This window comes from Pipistrellus hanaki, assembly GCF_964339955.1.
Source record: "Pipistrellus hanaki genome assembly, chromosome: 14".
Classification (NCBI taxonomy): domain Eukaryota; kingdom Metazoa; phylum Chordata; class Mammalia; order Chiroptera; family Vespertilionidae; genus Pipistrellus; species Pipistrellus hanaki.
In genome coordinates, this window is record NC_140516.1 from 22,840,128 (window position 1) to 22,861,420 (window position 21,293).

The 21,293-nt window shown below is 38.7% G+C and overlaps 1 protein-coding gene across 1 annotated transcript in view; it reads right to left on the minus strand.

Annotated features, from left to right (window-relative positions):
• CABCOCO1 (ciliary associated calcium binding coiled-coil 1) overlaps positions 1–20,667 on the minus strand; it is a 103,622-nt gene extending 82,955 nt beyond the window's left edge. The window contains exons 1-3 of the mRNA XM_084903333.1: positions 20,551–20,667; positions 13,255–13,358; positions 5,487–5,656 (exon numbers count right to left, since the gene is read on the minus strand). Of these exons, the coding sequence (XP_084759459.1) occupies positions 5,487–5,656; positions 13,255–13,358; positions 20,551–20,634 (358 nt within the window). The 5' untranslated portion in view covers positions 20,635–20,667. The remainder of the gene's footprint in view (positions 1–5,486; positions 5,657–13,254; positions 13,359–20,550) is intronic.
• Positions 20,668–21,293: the final 626 nt, after the last annotated feature.

Below are 21,293 nucleotides of genomic sequence, written 5' to 3' on the forward strand. Positions count from 1 at the left end.
TATAAAAGCAATTCAGAAAGGAATGGATTGAAAATGTGAATTGTTTTACTAATAAAATGGTATTACTTAGAGTTTCAGAAAAAAAGAAATTCTTAGATAACCTATTATAATTTTAAATGTAATTATATTTATCAAGCACAAAATACATGTATATGAATGACTACTTCCTTATATTGAAATATAACTGACTCTTTAAAACTGTTTTTCAATTTCTAATGTTTTTTTATAGATAACAGCTTTAAAAATTAAGAACATTTTCACTTATCTAACTGAAATATTTGCTCTTCTAAAATCACATTTAGTGATGTGATTAAAATATAAAAGATTAAACCATTTGAATGGTAGGAGCTGTTAGAAATAAAATGTGTCTTTCAAATTTTAGGGTAATGAAAAAACACACGACTTATAATCAGTTGGAAGGCTTAAGACTGTACCTCATAGCTGCCACTTACTAGCTAGGTGATCTGAGTTTCATTTTCCTTATCTGTAAATGAGAGTAGTATCAATTTTCAAAGTGACAGTGCTGTTGTGAGGGTCCAATAAGAAACACATTGAAACTCTTGGTAAACTGAAAAGATATATATCCTAGTATATTACATGTGTATAGGGCTTTCTAGAATTCATCCCAAACGCAAGCACATTTGATACAGTAATCAGTAGGACAAGCTTTCACTCAGTGGGGTTGAACCTAGTGACCTTAAGGAGTTATTGAACCTCCCTGAATCTCATTTATTTTTCTCACTTTAAAAATGGGGAGAATGATAGAACTATCTCATAAGATCATGTGTGAATTAAATGAGACAAAGCAGATGACACTGTGACAGGCACAAGTTAATCATATACATTTTACCTATTACTATTTTTATTATCATACCAATATGGGGGAAAACAAGTCAACTTGATAAAAGTATTCTATGGTTATTTATTAATATTCATGCTATAAACAGGGGAATCAATCTAGGTCCACAAACCTTGAGAGAGAAGCCAATACCCAGTCTGTCTAATACTTTACAGTTTGTCCTTGGTCAGACCCTGGAAAAACTAAGCCCCAAAATGTATATTGTTAGGACAACTGTACAAATCCTGTATCTTTCACAATCTTTCAGTTGATCCCATCTGATTCCAGGTGGACTGATGCCTTGTGGATAGATAACACAGCACCAGTTTGAGACAAGAAACAGATCAGAAACCGAGTCAGTGTAAAATGCAGTTTCCACACTAGTTTTTATTAACAATGATCAACCACACTATAGCTAACAGCCCAGACTGGGCTCCTCAGTTCTTTTTCTATTAGAATGTCCTGGGGTGGGAATGCTCACTATGGCCCACGACTCTTAATCTTAGCATTTTACCTCTTCTCTAGCACACTTGGCTAAGATTACATTCTTTCCTGATTATTACTATAACCTTCCTGGGATTAAAGGCTTGAGGGAATTTTTTTTTTTTTCTTGCCAGAAGGAAAAACGAGATCCCTTGCCTTTTTCTGGTTAGGTTTTACATATGTACTTTCACTCTCTCATAGTTAATGTGGAGTTAGATGGAACCTGCTCAAGTTTAAAAACTCATTTTTGAATTGATATCAACAATATGAAATTTCATGTAAAAGAAAGTCTTGGGTCAGTTATAAGTTATGGCAAAAAAGTTAAAAATGGAAATATCTTGTCAGATTTGGAATTGAGGTTTATGAAAATGTTTTACTTTTTAAAATTCTGTTTCTAATTTGTGAATACTTAGTTCAGAGTTTGCAAAAGTTCATGTCATATATTCTCTTTTTACAATCTAGTTTTTGCATAGGTGATATATTCACATAATTCAAAAAATCACATGTGAACATATATTATGAAAAGACTTCCTTCAATTCCTGTTGCCCATATGCCCAGTTCCCACGCCCCTCCCTATAGAAGATTTTGATAATTGTTTTTTCCCCTCTGTATTCTCTGAGCATTTCTTTGTACATATAGCATGCAAAAGCACACAATTCTTCACCTGGCTTTACTCAGTAACAATATACAGTTTCCTATGCAATACTTAGAAAGCTTCCTCATTCTTTCTTTTTTATAGCTGCATCATATTTCATTTTAGGGAGAGACTAATCCCTACTAGTTGACTTTAATGTCAGCATACTTTTAGATTTACAGAAAGGTTGCAATAATATCACAAAGAGCTCCCATTTCCCCCATAGACAGTTTTCCTCATTAACGCTACTATGGTACATTTGGCACAACTAGTGAACAAATACTTTGGGGGGATTTCTTAGCTTTTATTGAAGACTTTTCCCCTCCCAGGATCCCATTCAAAATACTCCATTGCATTTAATCATCATGTCTCCTTGGACTATACAGTTTTTGACTTTCATTGTCTTTGATGGTTCTGACAGTTTTAAGAAATACTAGTCGGGTATTTTGTAGTAGGTCTTTCAATTTGGATTTGTCTGATATTTTTTACCATGATTAGACAGGGGTTAATGGTTTTAGAGAGCGAGCCCACAGTGCCATTCTCATCACATTATGCCAAGGGTTTATGCTATTTGATATGGCTTCTCACCAACAGTGTTGGCCTTAAACACCTGGCAGAGGTAGTATTTGTCAGCTTCTCTACTATAAAGTTACGTATTTCCCTTTTCCATACTGTCCTCTTTTTAGGAAAATCAGTGTGTAGCCCACACTTAAGGGGTGGGGATTTGTGCTTCAACTTCTTGAGGATAAACTATGTACATAAATTATTGAGAATTCTATGTGGGAGATTTATTATACCCCAAGTTATTACTTATTAATTCATTAACTTATATCTGTGGGTTAAAGGATGTTAATTTTACATTTTAGATTATAATTTAAAATTGTATTTTTTAAAATATAATTTTATTGATTTCAGAGAGGAAGGGAAAGGGAGAGAGAGATAGAAACATCAATGATGTGAGAGAATCATCAATTGGCTGCCTCCTGCACACCCCCTCACCCTAACCCGGGACCCCCTTCAGGGCAGACCAGCCATGTATGAGGCATGTGCCCTTGAGTGGAATCGAACCTGGGCCCCTTCAGTCCATAGGCTGACACTCTATCCACTGAGTCACATAAGCTAGGGCAATATTGTATTTTGTTCAAATTGTTCCAGGTTTGGATATTGGGGGCCCCCCATCATTTTCATTTTTGAGTACTTGCTTTTGGCCACTAAAGTTGCCCCAGGCTAATCTTTTATGCCTTTACTCCACTACAGCCATTTTTCTAAGGAGCCTTGGTTTCTTTTACTGAAGAATAAAATTATAAACTAAGACCTGGGTTCTGGGTATGCTCATTGCTCCTGAGATGTCATTGCTTCTAGGCCCTCTCTGTGGTCAGAGCTAAGAAATATATGTGTGTATATGTATGTGTATGTGCACTAAACCAGCAGTCGCCAATCATTCAGACCTCACAGATCACTAGTGGTCCATGGAACAGCGGTTGGCGACTGCTGCACTAAACTATCTATCTATCTATCTATCTATCTATCTATCTATCTATCTATCATCTATCTATAAGGCTAATATGCAAAGTGTCCCCTTGGGAGTTCGACCAGGAGACCAGGAGTTTGATCGCTCACTATGACATGCACTGACCACAAGGGGGTGGCAGCCAGCAGCCAGGGAAGGGAGGCCTCTTACCTGGAATTGAAGCCCCATCCTGGCATGTGCCGTGACTGGTAATGGAACTGGCAACTCTTCAGTATAAGGGACAACACCCAACCAACTAAGCCACACAGGCCAGGGCTAAAGGGTTTTTTTTTAATGCATAAAATAAAAAAGCATATATGTTTTCTTCCAGTTTTGTCAACTGAGGATGTTACCAGAATTTTACAGTTTTGTCAATCTGATATATGATAAATTACATTTTGGTGTAGTTTCAGTTTGCATTTTTCTTATTAACATCAAGGCTGAAGTTTTCATTTGCTTAAGAATCACTTGCATTTATTTAGTCACATTTTTGGCAAATTCTTCTACTGCATTATTGGACTTTTTCTTCTGCTTCTGCATGCTCTTTTCTCTTTTTTATAATTCAGAACTTAATTGTTTGCTGGTGTGCAAGAGACAATAATTCCTAATTTCTTTTTCTTCTTTTGATTTTTTATTTTTTTTTTATTTTTGCTTTGCAGACTTTTAACTTTTATATATCAAATTTAACTCCTTCATCTTTATGGTTCTATAGTTTAGAGGCATAATTATAAATGTCTTCCTCATCCAAGGTAATAAAGAAATTAAACCATGTTTTCTCTTAACATTTTTATAGTTCCACTTATTTTACATTTAAGTGTTTGATCCATTTGGAATATATTCTGGTTTATGGACAGAAAGAAGCTGGATCCAATTTTATTTTATTTTCTTCTATTATAGATGAATACTTAGTTGTCCCAATATTATTTACTGAATAGTACATTTTTTTTCACCACATATTTGAGATTTCATTTTATCAAATACTGAATTCTATTGTGTGCTTGAGATTATTTCTGAACTTTTGCTCTTCCTGCTCATTCACCACTGTGTTTAAAGTTTTGAGATTTCATAAACACTACTGCATACTAATATTTTTAATGCAATATATGCTACATCTTATCATACTTTTAAAAGACAGTTTTTCTTGCTATATGTGTGTATTTCCTATATTTTTGTTAGAATCACCTTATCTACTAACCTATCATGTAGATAAAACACCAACAACAAAAAACTAGGTATTTTTGTTGGAATGTTAATATTTTTAATTAATTTAATGAGATTTAACTTTGTGATGTTGAATCTTTCAATGATTGTTGATTTTTCCCAAATATTGAAAACTTCCTTTGTGATCTTAAAAAAAAAAAATGCTTAGAATTTTTCTTTTTATAAGATGTATATGTGTTGTTTTTTAGTTCTCACACGAGGACATGCTTATTGATTTTAGAGAGAGAAAGGAGAAAGGATGGAGAGAGAGAGAAGGAAAAAGAGAGGGAGTGAAAGAGAGAGAAAAATACTGATGTGAGAGAAAAACATCAATCAGTTGCCTCCCATTTGCCCCCTGACCGAAGATTACACCCCTAAGCTTTTGGTGCACAGGGCAATGCTACAACCGAGCCACCCAGCCAGGGCACATGCGCTCGCCATGGGAGTGTGTGTGTGTGTGTGTGTGTGTTTGTGCATGCATGTGTGTGTGTGTGTGTGTGTGAGTGTGTGTGAGTGTGTGTGTGTGTTTTATAAAAAAAATATCCAACTAGATCTGAACTACTTGATATTTTTTGGATAGATGCCACTGAAAAGATTTTTAAATGAAATTAATATATCTCTAGTAAATTAATTGTTAAAGAGACTTTTATATTGTTTAATATTATTTGAACTTTTACAACTTAATGAAAATCTGATTATGGTTTTGCTAAACCAAGGAAAAATATAATTTTCACTGAAGGAATCATAATACAGTTAGGAACTTTGCTTGACAACACAATTTAAAGAAAATTTCATTTCTTTAAAGGAAAGAAGTATTTACCTTTAAGATTATGAAGCGAGGTATGTAGTAAAGTCATAAATTTTGAGTACTGCATAACAGAAAAGTCCATGTCTCTAGCCCACAAAAATCCAGATACATAATAATCTAGTAGAATGGCTTCTTTTAAACAGGATTTAAGATTTTTGAAATTCAGAAATGTGGCAAATTTTCTGTAACAAAAAGAAAAATTCAGGTATTAAAATTAGATTAAATATTGAACAGTCCCTTTTTTCAGTTTTAAAAATATAAATATTTTTATAATGCTTATAATCTAAAAATATTCATATCTAAATTCTAAGTCCAAAATGAGAAACAGAGAGGAGAGAGAGAGAGTGAGAGATAGAAAGGGGAAGGGAAGAGGAAAAAGGAAGTGCAAGAAGAGAGAAAGAGGGAGGGCAAGGGGCAGAAGAGGGAAAGGAAGAGAGATCTCTCTATATATAAAAGGCTAAGCGAGTGGCTGAAGGGTTGGTAGGTATGTTGTTCACTGACCACCAGGGGGCAGATGCTTAAAGCAGGAGCTACTAAGGGACAGCAATTTTGCAAGTGCCCTCTTGCATTCTGGGACTCCTGGGAGGGTGGGGGGGATGTCAGACTGCAGGTTTCAGCCTGATCCCTGCAGGTCCAGGCCAAGGGATCCCACCTGCTGGAGGGACCACACTCACTCCTCAGATGCCCTTGGGAGCCCTGGAGCTGCCCCAGGTGCTGCCTGGTAGGAAGAGACCCCAGGAGGTTGGCTCCAGAGTGTGTCCCACCCATCTTGCCCAGTCCCACCCCATATGCTACCTTCTAATTAATTTCCTTTCAATGTGCACAAATCCATGCACTGGGCCTCAAGTAAAAATATAAAACCATATTTGGTCTTCTTTCTCTTCCTCTTCATTCATTTCTAATTCTCCTCCTTTTCCTAGTCTTCCCTTTCTTGTATCTTCAAAGTATAACAACTCAACTAATTTTTTTCTCTGAAAATCATTATCTTTTTCTATTATACAATCAAGTTTCTTTTCCTTCTGACAATGTTCTGGAATTAGATTGCTAAATATTTGTTCTTTTTTTAAAAAAAGAATTCCAATTATGTGTATTTTACTCATTTTTTTCCCCTAGAGCTACAATTTTCTATTTGACCTTCAAATTTTTTTCAAATCAATTTTCTTTTAATTTTATATACTTTTCTCATTACTGTATTCTATGTCCCTCAGTGTTTTCAGAGTGTTAATTATCCCTTGGGCTGCTTTATAAATTTTATTTCTGCAACATTGTTTTTTTCCTACTCTGGTTTACATATTTTGTCTCCTTTTGTTTTGTATCTCTTCCCTTAGTTTTGTACTCTGATTTACCTTGTGATGATTGCTTCCCGTGTATTTTTAAAATTCATAATAAATATTTTACTTTATTTTTATCTGCTCATGGCTATATTTTTCTGATGTAAGTATTATGTCTACGACTTCTTTACCCTATTCAATTTCCCCCCCTTGCTAGGTCTTGCGTGCATATTCCTTATTTAGCACTCAGACCTGGCCATATTACAAGCTATTTTCTGTATGACATAAGTTTTTGTCAATGAGTCTAGTTTTATTTTTGTTAATTAGTAGGGAAAAGGAAGAAAGAAGTAGGGTATGATTTCTTTACTATCACACAATCTATTCTTGTGAATATGGGAAGCATCTGCTCCCATCTCTACATCCTGATCGTGCTGTTGCACCCAATGCTTCTGGAAATGCATTACACGGTTTTCTCTTCCCCTAGGAGACCGAGTATAATTTTACCTCAGTCTAGTGTCTTCAGATGTGTGTGTGTGGATGGATGGATATATGTATGTGCTTCCAATCCTTTCTCCTGCACTTTTGTTTCCAGCAGTTATCTTCCTCCTAAGTGTTCCCTCCTTCTGCCATTTCTATGCTATGCATTTAAAAATGGAAATATTTGGCCTGAATGTATACTTAGTGTTTGGTTGTATTTAAATGAAGGTAACTACCTGAGTAAGAATATTTTAGTGAAATTTCTTTGACATCCTCCATCTTTGCCTCTTTCCCATATCCCCTGCACCTCTTCTCCTGGTACCATTTAGATGTTAACCTTCAATTTGAAGTGCAAGACTAACATTTCTATTCTTAGTTCAGTTATTTCACCCCAAAGGAGATTGTGCAGGGAAGCATTTGGAGCAAGATACTACTGTAGTTTGACTGCAGTTTCGATATCCTACTGTCAAATTTGTAAGCTTTTTCTCTAGGGATAAGGAAAGATGAATGGGGGAAGGGGAGAGATGGCCACATCTGGGCATGAGAAAATGCAGGGAAAGAGAAAGATGCTTAATAGTGACTTAAGAAGTTTTGCTACCCTGATAAGTGATATAACTATCTCACCAAGAATTTTTCAGTAAAAATATTACATTATTCTTGCATGCTCTTGAAATTGGAGTGCATTTTATTTTTTAAATATGATGATATGCAGAAATAAGCCTTAAGGCAAGAATTGAACAGCTCATGGAAGCCCCGTTATAGAAAGGTTATTAAAAGATCTCTTAGTGTTATTTCTGTATTTAAATAGTTATTTTAAATTTTGTTCCTATCATTATTTCAAACAAGATTTGAGTAGATGTATTCATAAAATCAGAGTTACATTAAAATATAATTGATAGTACTTAGATCATGAGAAATGTACCCAAACATTTAGCTTTATGTGAAGTATATGCCACAAATATGTTTTAATGATCCTTTAATGTTTTACTTGGTTGGCTGCTTTTATGGAGTACAACTTTTAACTTAAAAAGGTAGAAAATATGCTAATTTCCTATAATTTATTTTTAATAGGTATATTGCTTTGCAGACTGTATGATTTTGGCATACTTCTGTCACTTAGTGACAGGATACCTAAATTATATTTCTGTTATGTTGAAAGGTATGTAATCCCCATTTATGATGATACATTTTAATTGAAAAATGAATGATTGATTGTAAATATTTCCAGATTACTATTACAAAAATCATTAAAAAAAAAAAAACTTTGCAGAGCAATGACTCCTTACATAACACTGGTGTCATTTATTCAAAATTGATGTCTTAAATTTTGAGATTACTTCAAATGATTTCTATTAATTAGACAGTTTAAAAGGTCCACATATGTTAAATCTGCTTGTTTCTATAGTGCTAACTTCTGTATCAACATCTGTATCATTTCCTTTGTCCTAGACCTCACCTCTTAAAGATTAAAATACTTTCAGAATTTAGATCTTAAACAACAAAAGAACCAATAACTGAAAAATAAAGATTATCACAGAAGATATGATACATAGTACAACTTATGATGCAGTAATGAGTCTTGAAAGCATTTGTCTGCAATACCTTTTACTTAGTATTAATTGCATAGAAGATAACATGTTTTATTTAATATTTTAAAAAATACTTTGTAAACTATATTAAATATGCATCACTTCATTTTGCCTAGTATTAAATACCTAACTTTTATATTTCAATAACCAATAACATTTGGGATTACTTAATAAGAGAAAATAATATTTTACTTAAAAGCATAATCAGTGATACTAATGAAATTAATAAATTTTACTAACCAATTCTGACACTAAAAGTCAGAATTCCCAATGAGCATTCATTTATACGAAAATGGTAAAATCACCATGAAATACTTGTTTTAAAATCAGTAAAGATTTTTATTGACTAACTAGAGGCCCAGTGCACAAATTCGTGCACAGGTGGGGTCCAGCCAGCCCAGGCCCAATCGTGGCAGATTGGGGCTAGGCTTGTAGGCAGGAGGAGATGGCAGAAGGTTGGCCAGCTGGCCCAGCCAGATTGGGGCCCATGAGGCTGGACGGCTGGGGTGAGGGGCTCAGGTGATTGGCAGATAGGCTCCACCCCAAATTGGGGAGGGATACAGATCAGGCATCAGCACTAGGGGAAGGACAATGTGAGGTTGTCCAATTTGGGGTGGGGGCAGATTGAGGGCAGAGCTGGCTGGGGGTTAGGGCCAAGGGCTGATCGGGGTAGTGGGGGCTTATCGGGAGCGGGCTGGCTGTGGGGAGGGGCTGTGGGTGGTGGGCTGGGCGGCCCTGCCCCCGAATGGAGTGGGGGGGCACATCAAGGGCCAGCAGCTGGAGGGAGGGACTATGGGGAGTTGGCCAGCTGGCCCCGCTCATGATTGGTGGAGGGGGACAATCAGGAGTGGGGCTGCCTGGGAGGAAGGGCCTTGGGAGGTTGGCTGGCCGGCCCCACTCCCAATGGGCATCAAAGCGACCAGTTGTTCCAGTTCCTGGCTTTTTATCTTACCTAATAAAACAGTAATATGCAAATTGACCATCACTCCACTACAACCACAAGCCATGCCCACCAGCCAAGCCCACCAGCCAATCCGAGTGGGTATGCAAATTAACCACAACCAAGATGGCTACCACCACAGAGAGCAGGAGGGAGGCTTGGGTTTCCCTGGCAATGGAGGAAGCCAAGCTTTCCACACACCTTGGCCATCCTAGGCCTCCACTCAAGGGTACAAAGTTTCAATTATAGAAGATAAATCCCAAGAAAAATGGTGACAGCCATGGAGCTAAAGAGAACATGCTAGGGTTTCCCCCCATAACTGAGGAAGCCAAGCTTTCCACCTGCCCTGGCCAGCCTAGGCCTCCACTTCAGGCTACAAAGTTTCAATTATAGAAGGTAAATAAACCCCAACAGAAATAGCTGCACCAGGGAGCAAGCAGATAAAAGTTTCAATTGAAGAAGATAAATAAATCCCAGATACCAGGACCTCTGCTTGGGTCGCCACGGGGCATGGCTGGCCTGTAAACCACCAAAGGTCCCTCGCCCAGGCTGCCCCATGCCCCAAGGGAACTCCAACCTGATCTGGGACATCCTTTAAGGCAAACCAGCTGGCCCTTACCCATGCACCAGGCCTTTATCCTATCTAATAAAAGAGTAATATGCAGATTGACCATCACTCTATCACATAAGATCAGGATAACTACCTCATGTGGTCAAAGATCCTGCCCCCATATTGACACAAGATGGCCACCACAAAATGGCCAGCAGGGGAAGGCAGTTGTGGGCAATCAGACAAGCAGGAAAGGGCAGTTGGGAGGCACCGGGCCTGCAAGGGAGGGCAATTGAGATGAAACAGGCCTGCAGGGGAGGGCAGTTAAGGGTGACCAGGCTGGCAGATGAGGGAAGTTGGGGCACAGGCTGGCAGGGGGGCAATTAGACATCAATCAGGCTGGCAGGGCAGTGGTTACGGGGTGATCAGTCTGCAGGCAGAAATAGTTAGGGGCAATCAGGAAGGCAGGCAGGTGAGCATTTGGGAGCCAGCAGTCCTGGATTGTGAGAGGGGTCCCAGATTGGAGAGGGTGCAGGCTAGGCTGAGGGATACCCCCAACCCCGTGCATGAATTTCGTGCACCGGGTCTTATATATATATATATATATATATATGTATATGTATATGTATATGTATATGTATATGTATATGTATATGTATATATACATTTATAAGTGTGTGTGTATATATGTGTGTGTGTGTGTGTGTGTGTGTGTGTGTGTGTGTATATTTATAAAGATGCAGAGAGTCAGTAGTTTGGCCGAATCACACATCACCAGCATTTCCAGCAGGATTTGCAGGCGCTGGAGGTGAAGAGCATCTTGGGAAAAGGCCTGTCACTGGTATTCCCCTGCTCTTAATATGCTTTCCCTTCTCAGATTTCTCTCCCAGCCAGTATATCTGTCATATTCCTTCTCAGTAGTAAATCACCTCTATTCCATAATATTTGTGAGATTTGCAAATGATAACCCCTGACAGAGTCATTTTCTATTTGCCCATTACAGTCCACAATTCCCTGCTAAAATGTGGATGACTAGCCTGCGGAAATCTTACATAGGGACATTACGGTGCAGAACAGCACATTGTCCCACTCTCCACCCATTACAGCCAATTGGAGTTCCATTATTAGAGCTGATGATTTTTAAAATCAGTGATTACTAAAAACAACAGTTAGGTATTTGTGTGTTGGATATATTTGACTAGAGTTCAAAGTTAAATGCTCTACCATAGAAATCAACGGTCTTAAATATAATATGTACACATATTAGCATTATTGCCTATAAATTCAGTTATATTTACATTTTTAAGCAAATGTATGAAATCAGAGTACTCAATATAGCTTCATATCCAATAAAAATCAGAGGTGGATGGCTAATATTCAGAATTTCCAAATAAAATATATATTATTAACACTACAGAAAATTACAAATTATTCTTTTCAAGATGACACAAAGACCTAAAAGCTCTTATGAATATTGATGGTTTTAAGGATGAAAGAGAAAAAGAAGTAGAAGATAACATATGTTAAAGGCTGCTTTTAACAATAAATCCCTAATCTCAGTTAATATTAACAAATTGGTTTGAAATGCATTTCTCCCATAAAGAATACTGAGTGGTGCAAAGTTAGTTGGTTAAGATTTTTTTGTGTACAAGAGTCTGAATATATCTTATCTAATAATAGACAAACATGTAAATTGACTGTACCTTCACTATGCCTATAGCCAATCAGAGTGACTATGCAAATTAAGCCCCGAAAAGATGGCGGTTAATTTGCATACACAGGCACCCAGGGCCTGTGTCCCAGAAGCATCCTGGCACCCAGGTCACTGTGAGATAAGGCCTTGGCAGGAGCAGACCCCTTGCTATTGATCACAGGGACACCCTGCGATCGATTGCAGGGAGCTGGGGTCTGCTTCGGCCTGGTGCAGGAGTGGAACCCCTATAATCAATCGCAGGGAGCTGGGGTCCACTCCTGCCCAAGAGGCTTTAGGCTTGGGCAGGGCCCATTCCTCGATTGGCGTGAACTATAGAGGAAACACCTTTTCTGACTGCACATTAGCTAAGCTTTCTGTATGCCACTGGTAATATTCTTAGTAACTTGGGTAATAAGAATTTAAAAAGGTGATCCAGGGTTTTTCCACCACACTTTTGGAGAAAAAAAATTGAAGGTCTGCAGCTGGAGGACTAAGAAATGTCATATCCTACCTTAGCCAGTTTGACTCAGTGGATAATGTCTCAGCCTGCCGACAGCAGGGTCTGGATTTGATTCTGATCAAGGGCATGTACCTAGGTTGCAGGCTCCTCCCTGGCCAGGGCCCAGATCAGGGCTCAAACAGGAGACAACCAATCAAAGTGATCCTCTCACTTTGATGTTGCTCTTTGTCTTTCCCTTTCTCTTCTACATTCTCTAAAAGTCAATATAAACATATCCTCAGGTGAGGATAAGAAAAAGAAAGAAAGGAAGGAAGAAAGGAAGGGAGGGAGGGAGGGATATTCTATGTAAGACACATCTTGAAAATGCCTAAGGAAAGTTGTCATGTTTTCATGGTGAAGGCACTGGAGTCCATGTTGATGAAAACACCTTGGTGGCTGTGGTGATTGGCAGTGGCTGCAGCAGCAGGGTGATGGGGCTGGTGCCTTCCCCTGATCAGCCCGATTTCCTCCCAGAAAGGGAGGCCAGATTGCAGCTTAGGCCTGCTCCCTGTGAGGTGTGGGCCTAAGCTATTAGTAGCATATCCCCTGAGGGCCCCCAGTATGTGAAAGGGGGCAGGTTGGGCTGAGGGGCCCCCACCACCAGTGGAAAAATTTCATGCACTGGACCCCTAGTATCTATATATAATACATGTGCATATAATATGTAGAAAAAGTTTCAACTCTGTAGTAGAATATTTTGGTCAATTATAGATGCAGAGCTAGAATTGTTCGACATTTGGTTGTAATATTGAAGTGCTTACTGTTGAACTCCATCTATGTCCTCTGCTAGCATTTCGGAGATTTGGGCAACTGAGAGAAAATCTGAAGACAGAATCTTGTCATGGTCCTGAAATTCAGTATCTTTCTACAAAAGAAAAGAAGAGAAAAGAAAAGTGGAATGAGTTATTACAATCATATATTTTACATATTAATGCCAAGGATATCAAAATTGGTTATTACTGTGAAATCAGAAAAAATTTTTTTAGAACAACACCCTCCTAGATAATCTTTTTCTGTTTTTAAGTAAAAATTGAATGGCTAGTTAATCTATCTTTTGTGCATACTTAAAACTGGGTAATGATTTTCAATAACATATCTGCTTCCAATAGCATATATGCCCCTGTGTGTGACCTAGACAAAGGCATCTTCTCTAGGAGCAGCAAGTGTTAAGAGTCAACCTAGGCCCAAGTGCAACACTTGTGAAGATGGTATATTTCAGCTCCTGCTCAACCCTCAGCTAAGTTCTTTTGTTTGGGTTACTGTCTGCAAAATCCATACATGGTACTCTCCTTATACAGAATAGAAATAGGAGATTTGGAAAATGATGCTAGTTTTAAAAAGGCAAGACAATGAGTTTGGTTTCAGTGGTTGAATTTAAGATGCAATACGCCTATCAAGAAAGAAATGTGTAGAGGTTAATTAGAAATGCTGGCGTGAGAAAGGTCAAGTTTGAAGATCCTCATTTAGGAGTACCTCAAATGTGAGAATAGATGGAACTGCCCAAAGGAGAACAGGAGAAGAACTGTGAATGGGGGTGAAAAAGGAGACAGACACAGTAACAGCAACAGCTCCATAAAAATCAAGGACTGTGAAGTTTAGGGATAACGGGGGGCAAGTGTTTTCCATTCAACAAATAGTGGTACATCCTTCCATATGAATTAGCTCCAATAAATAAGAAAAGCAAAATTTTATTAGATAGGATAGAAATGTGCTTTGCTATCCTATCTAATAAAAGAATAATATGCAAATTAACCACCACTCCGCTATACCCACTAGCCACACCCACCACCCATGCCCACCAGACAATCAGGAACAGGTATGCAAATAAACCCAAACAAGATGGCTATGGCCACAGAGAGCAGAAAGGCGGCTTGGGTTTCCCCAGCAATGGAGGAAGCCAAGCTTTCTGCTTGCCCTTTCCAGCCTAGGTCTCCACTCAAGGCTACAAAGTTTCAATGATAGAAGGTAAACAAATCCAAATAGAAATGGCAGCAGCCACGGAGCTGGAAGAACAGAAGGCTAGGGTTGCCACCGGCAATGGAGGAAGCCAAACTTTCCACACACCCTGGCCTGCCCAGGCCTCCACTCAAGGCTACAAAATTTCAATTATAGAAGATACATAAGTCCCAACAGAAATGGCAGCCGCCACAGAGCAAGCAGAAGGCTTGGCTCCTCTCCAGGCTACAAAGTTTCAATTGTAGAAGATAAATAAACCCCAGATACCAGGGCCTCAGCAGGCCTGTAAACCACCACAGGCCCCTCGCCCAGTAAACCACCACAGGCCCCTCGCCCAGGCCGCCCCACACCCCAATGGAACCCCACCCTGATCCTGGACATCCTTCAGGGCAAACCAGCCAGCCTCACCCATGCACTAGACCTCTGTCCTATATAATAAAAGAGTAATATGCAAATTGCAATCTAGGGTTAGCAAATTAACCTAAACTAGATCATTCTATTAGATTATAATCTCAATTAAGCCAAAATACCTTAGTACCTAATATATAATAGCTTGCACCTAGTAGGCACCTTAGATACTTGGGAATTGAATTAAATACACTCCGTTTTTAGATAGGATAGTATTTTAGTCCACAATATATTGGCTGTATATTTGTTTAACTGTTTATTCGCTACATTTTTTTTTATTATTAGTAGTAGTATTCCTATACTGTCAATCCCATTAGATTATGAATTCCTCAGGGACAGTCATTCAATCTTTTATTTCTTTTGAGAATTCTGAAGATCCCACTTATGTTAACATAGGTTGTTAATAGGCTGCCTAAATTCATCTCCATCATTTGATGACACTGTTGGGTGATGCAGCTTAATGAAAAGCAAGACTTAGATTTGGATATCTCATGAGGTTTGACAACTGATTAATTTTGTGTCTTACAGCAAGTCATTTCAATCTAAATTTGTATTCATATTAAAATAATTTTGATATGTTTTAATATATACAAGACTGTTATTATTAATAATGAATAAATATATACATAAAAGGTATTTAGATCAATTTTATTAGATTAAAATTTTTCTGGATAGGAAAAAAAATATGTCACACAAGAACTATATTGAAAAGAATGCAATATTCAACCTTTTGTATAATAATAGTTCTACCTAAGATACCTAAAATCAGTGCCTCATTTTTTTCTAAAACTTGATAGCTTAAGATAATCATCTTGTAGGAGGATTTGCCTCTGGTTTCTTATTTTCTTTGTTTAAATTGAAATCCTGAACCTATTTTAAACTAGAGCTCTTTTTTGTTTGTTTATATACTGCCTTGAATTAGAAAGAATACAAGGTGGTTAAAAATCTTTAATCTTTTAAGACATATATTCTAATTTGTATAAATCAAACATATAATGGAAAATTCATGAATAGGCTAATAAAAATGTGGATATGTAATTGTGGCTTTTTCTGTAAAATTACATCTCTGACTAGGAAAATCTGTAAGCTAAACTGCACTGTAATTCATTTTATTCCACCACCTGGTGGATTTTAGCAGTTATTCCAGAAGCAATAAAATTGAAAACCTGATATTATTTGCCAGATAGTGTTTTCTCTGAATTTTTTCTCTTATGTCACCTAAACCTTGTATATATGTCTTCCTTCTAGAATTTAAGGTTTCTGGGGGTATATTTGTATCCATCACTGGTATTGTCTTAAAAGAATATTAAGGAATGTTCATTAAAAGAAAAATACATTTCACCAAAGATGACTACAAAGGAGTTTCACAGTCATACAATGGTCTACAATTTCCACATTTTAAAAGACTTTCTTTAATCCTGAAAATAAATGAACTAAGGAGCAGCACTGTGTTGAACCATGTTGGAGCCTGAGGCAAAAGTGGGGCAAAATCAGTAATACTAATGCTGTCTTTATTTAAAAACTTTGACTATTAGGGATTTTTTTTTTTTTGCATTAACATTGATTTTTTAAAATACTGCATTAAAATATTATTTATCTTGACTACTGAATTTTTGGCATCCCTTAAATTTTGTGCCCAAGGAGAGTGCATCACTCACCTCACTGTTGTCCTGACCATCCTAAAGAGTTAATTTAAGAAAAAGAAGGAAAAATCAATTGAAAAAAAACAATATGTTAAAGCAATAGCTAGTTTTTTTAAAAAATAATAGAACAGGCAAATCTCTGCCAAATGTGATTGAAAATAAATTAAAAATATGCCATATAAGTGGAAATACATTTTTAAATTACAAGGAAATGGGTGATTTTATAGGATTTATCTAACTTGACCAGAGGTAAGGGAGAATTGACTAAACATGAACTAAACTGGAAGTCTACTTCTTAAAAAGTCACCATGCCCAATAGTTTTACACTTAAAGTGCTATGTAATAAACAAGAACACAAATTCTGGTAAGTGTAATAGACTGTAGATAACTCATTCTAAAGAAGCCATTATAATCTACACACAAAAACATGAACTAATACAAAAAGAAAATGCCTTCTTGCAACCTGGGACTCGTCAGGGGATGCTGGAGAGCTGGTTTTGGCCTGATCCCGCCAGACCAAGGGACCCCACTGGTGCACAAATTCATGCACCAGGCCTCTAGTAATGTTATAATGTGATAGCGCCAGTCAGTCCATTCTCTAAGAACAGAGAGGATAGTTAATTTAGTTAAGGAAGCTAATTTAATTGATGGTTCATGTCTAGAAGAAAACAAAATTAGCTTCTCATTTCAAATCAAATGCTATCTATCAAACATTAATTTTAGCTGTGTTAAAAACCTAGTTTTAGTATATTAACACTTTAAATACTAGAAAAAGATTGAAGTTTATTTGTGCAACCTGAAAGGGAGGCTGAAGGGGACAGAAGTAGGACTTTTAAAATAAGACAGGAACCCAAAGAAATGCCCAAATGTTTGTCAATATTTCCATACACACAGCCACTATTCTCAGTGTCTGATAAATAATATTGTATAATGACATTTTGAGGTATATTAGTAGCATTTTCTCAATGATATTTTAAGGAATATTTTGGAGCCCTCCCCTTGATCCTGCATAGGTTGACCTACTCTCTGTGCTGTGAATAGTTTAAATAAGTAATTCTTGAATAATACTGTAATAGCAGAAACCTCCTCATTTTGCTGTTCATATTTAGCCCTAAGTGTTTTCTCTCTAACCTGTCAATAGAGTGGGGGCTGGTTCCAAGTTCTGTAGAAACCACCTAATATAGAGATAATCGTCAGTGACCTCTCCTCTAGGACATGGTGAGGATCTCTAAGACAAATGACATTCATCTTTCCGCTCAAGATTATGTAAGTGTCCTCTGTGCTGATAAAGCCCAGAAAGCAGTGAATAAGTGTCATCCATCAGGGGGTATGGTGACACTAAGGGACATTATTCAGAAGAAGCAATTGGGTGGGACATAAACATTTACATTTCTTTTAGGTCTCTACTGTGTGCTGAAGTATAGTCCTTTTAAGTATACTACTTAAATAATTATATTTCCTCCAAAGTCTTTTCGAAAATATTATGAGTAAACTAATAATAAAAGACTGATTACTGAATTCCTAGTTTTCATTTTTAAATTCAATTGCAAACTCACTTATAAACTCCTTTCTCTTACACATACATATGTCTTCAGCAAATATTTATTTTCAGATTTTTGATATTTTTCTGTTCTTGTGTATTGATACAGATATCTGCTACAAGTTTGGTCTTACCTTTTGTAGGGAGTCATTCACTCCAATGTTATTAAAGAACCTGGAATGTTAAATTCAGAGTTGGCAAGAAGAGTTTACGCAATGTCATATTTTCCTGGACCTGCATTTCGTGTCTGCTTGTTCACAGTACCTCACAGAGTAGATTTTAGTCTATGATAACTACTATCTTGCCTGGCATACGTCAGTCTTATGATTTTAACTAGTTATATTTTATTGAGTGCTTACTATGTGATTGCAATAATTGGTTTTCATTCTAGGGAAACCTGAGACTCCTGGAAGCTTATGTTGTAGTTCCAATAGACTTAGCAAGAAAAGAAATATTTCACTGCTGCTTGGCTGAAATAACTACAATACATGTTCTACTGACTCAGTCAATTTGGATACCAAATATATTAGAAGTGACACCATAAGGGACCAAGTCTCAAGGGATCATCTCTGGAAAGAATGTGATCGGAGAAGAATCTTTCAGTATCTAACTGAAAAGCTGTGGCCTTGGAAGACTCCAAGAGAGAGAGGTTTTGCCATCTTTTCCATCTAACCCATGAGCCCTCCAGTTAGCACAAATGGGTGGCTGGCAGAACTTGTCAATCTAATGAATGACACAACTCTCTATGGATCAACTCTCTCCCCTGTGGACTACAGGAACTCTGCTAACATGATACTATTCTAATATCTCTAACTAGCTCATTCATCTGCCTCATCATCCATTATAAAAAGTGATTCCCCCCACCCCCCGACCATGGCATTTATTTGCATCTTTAAAAACCATGGTGAGGTATTTCTTTCTTTTTCTTTTCTTTTTTTTTTAAATATATTTTATTGATTTTCTTACAAAGAGGAAGGGAGAGAGCTAGAGAGCTAGAAACATCGATGACAGAGAAACATCGACCAGCTGCCTTTTGCACACCCCCTACCGGGGATGTGCCCGCAACCAATGTACATACCCTTGACCAGAATCGAACCCAGGACCCTTGAGTCCACAGACCGACACTCTACGGCTGAGCCAAACCGGTTTCGGCCTTTCTTTTTCTTAAGTACAGATACATATCAATTGGTTTGGCTCCTGTACCAATGAAAGTACTCAAATCTATACATCTCAAATTATCAGTCTTCTTAGAAAGGACATTATCTACATGGATAAGTATATGTAAGTGTACACTGAAAAGTATGCATTGTCATAAGTATGTTTTTGTATTTATTTAACAGAAATTTATTGGGAAATTTCCTACGCCACTTTTGAAATTGTATTACATTAGAGATCACAAGGGAGTCACTGGCAGTTTATCACATTAAGATGTGTTTTTAAAGAATGCTAATTTCAAAAGGCTCACGGGAGAGAAGGCATGCCTTAGCAGTCTGCAGATAGCAATGGGAAGAATCTGGACTGGGAACAACTTTGTCTATATCTCTGAGCAAGGAACTGAATTATTGGCTCTGTGTTTATTTAGAATACTGCAGCTAATACTTCTGCACAGAGAACGCTGTTTAGGCTAATGAGGGAGCGGAGCACACAGTGTTAATTACAACATTGTTTACCTCTGGGGGCCTTAAGAAGCAGAAAAACACTTCATAGGAACAACAGGGCGGGCTCGGTGTGTGAAGACAAACATTTTTTTTTTAGTACTATCTGGCACACCAGCTATGTTCTTAATAAACATCTCAGGGTACCAAGCTCCTGGGAAACTGATTTGTGATTGAGAGGTGATGTTGGGCGGGGCCTAAAGGTAAGTCTTGATTGAACACCAGAGACCACTGTGGCCCAAGGGGGTGAAGGAACTTCCCAGAAGACAAAATGGATGATGAGCAACCTAGCCGCAGCCAGAAGGTCGCTTTTACAGGGATGCCTCCTTTGTCCCTACCTCCTGTCACGTATGTGTTTATAGAGAAATGGTAAAATCACAAGGGAAGCCCCAGCCTTCAAACATTAATCAATCCAGTATTAATGACAGACACCATTTCAACAATGGGAACTGTGCTTGTTAAAAAGAAAAAGAGTAGACATTTCCAAAAGGGACTGATGGCCTACTTAAAATGCCAAAACCCCTTCAGGAGAGCAGAAAATCCAGGGGGCAGCGCGTGGGGAGAGTCTCGGGGCCTAAAACCAAAGCGCCGGCGGAGGGAGGACGCACCGCCTTCGCCCTCGAGGGCAGAGAGGGCGGCTGCCAGGCGGGTGGACCCGGCCGGGCAGGCGGGGCTGAGGGAGGCGGGGCGGAGCCTCCGGACCCTGCACCGCCCCCGGGCCCCGCGCTGTCCCCCTCCTCCACCCGCACCCGGTCCGGGTGGGACTCCTCCCCCGGGCGGGCCTGGGCCAGGGCCCCGCGGGCCTGTGGGGCGGGCGGCGGGGGGTCGCGGGTCTCGGGAAAACGGGCGACGTACCTCCGACTCCGGCGAGGTCCCCGCCAATGGCACGGTCAATGGCCCGGGGGTCGTCCCCCCGACGGTTGACCCCAAAGTCGCCATGATCTCGCCTCGGCGGCGGAGCGGCCCCTGGTCGCCTAGGCAACGGGGGCGGGGCCGGGATCCCGGGCCACGGAGGGCGTCCCGGCTTCCGGTCGGAGCCTGGGCCGCAGGGGAGGGTGGGGCCGGGCGGAGGGAGCTGAGGTCTCAGGCCAGGGGTGTGGGGGCGATGCTGGGAAGGCCCTTTGAGTATTGAGACAGGTTCCTTCCCTAAATGAGCGACTATGTGGAAGTAAGTTGCTTGTGCCAATGCCTTAAGTTCTCAATAAACGTTTAAGCGAGGTATATTATTGGAACTTTACCATTGATTGGCATTCGATATTAAGGGATTATTTCAGTGTTAAGACGCTGTGACGTTATTGTCGTGTTTAGAAAGAAAATGGTGTCCTTACCTTTCGGAGTTACAGGCTGAAAGATTTATTGGTGTCATTGGAATGATATAATGTTTGGATTTACTCCAAAATAATAAGGGTTTGAGCATGGGACATGGGTGGAGGTATAGAAAATGAATCACATGGTGTGTGTGTGTTGGGGGAAGGGGGTGGTCATGATATTATTCTTTCTAGTGTATGTATGTTTGAAAATTTCCATAATAAAGCATCTAAAAACAATATAGTTATTGGCCCTATGGGTATTCATTTCTGGATAATGCCTGCTTTGAA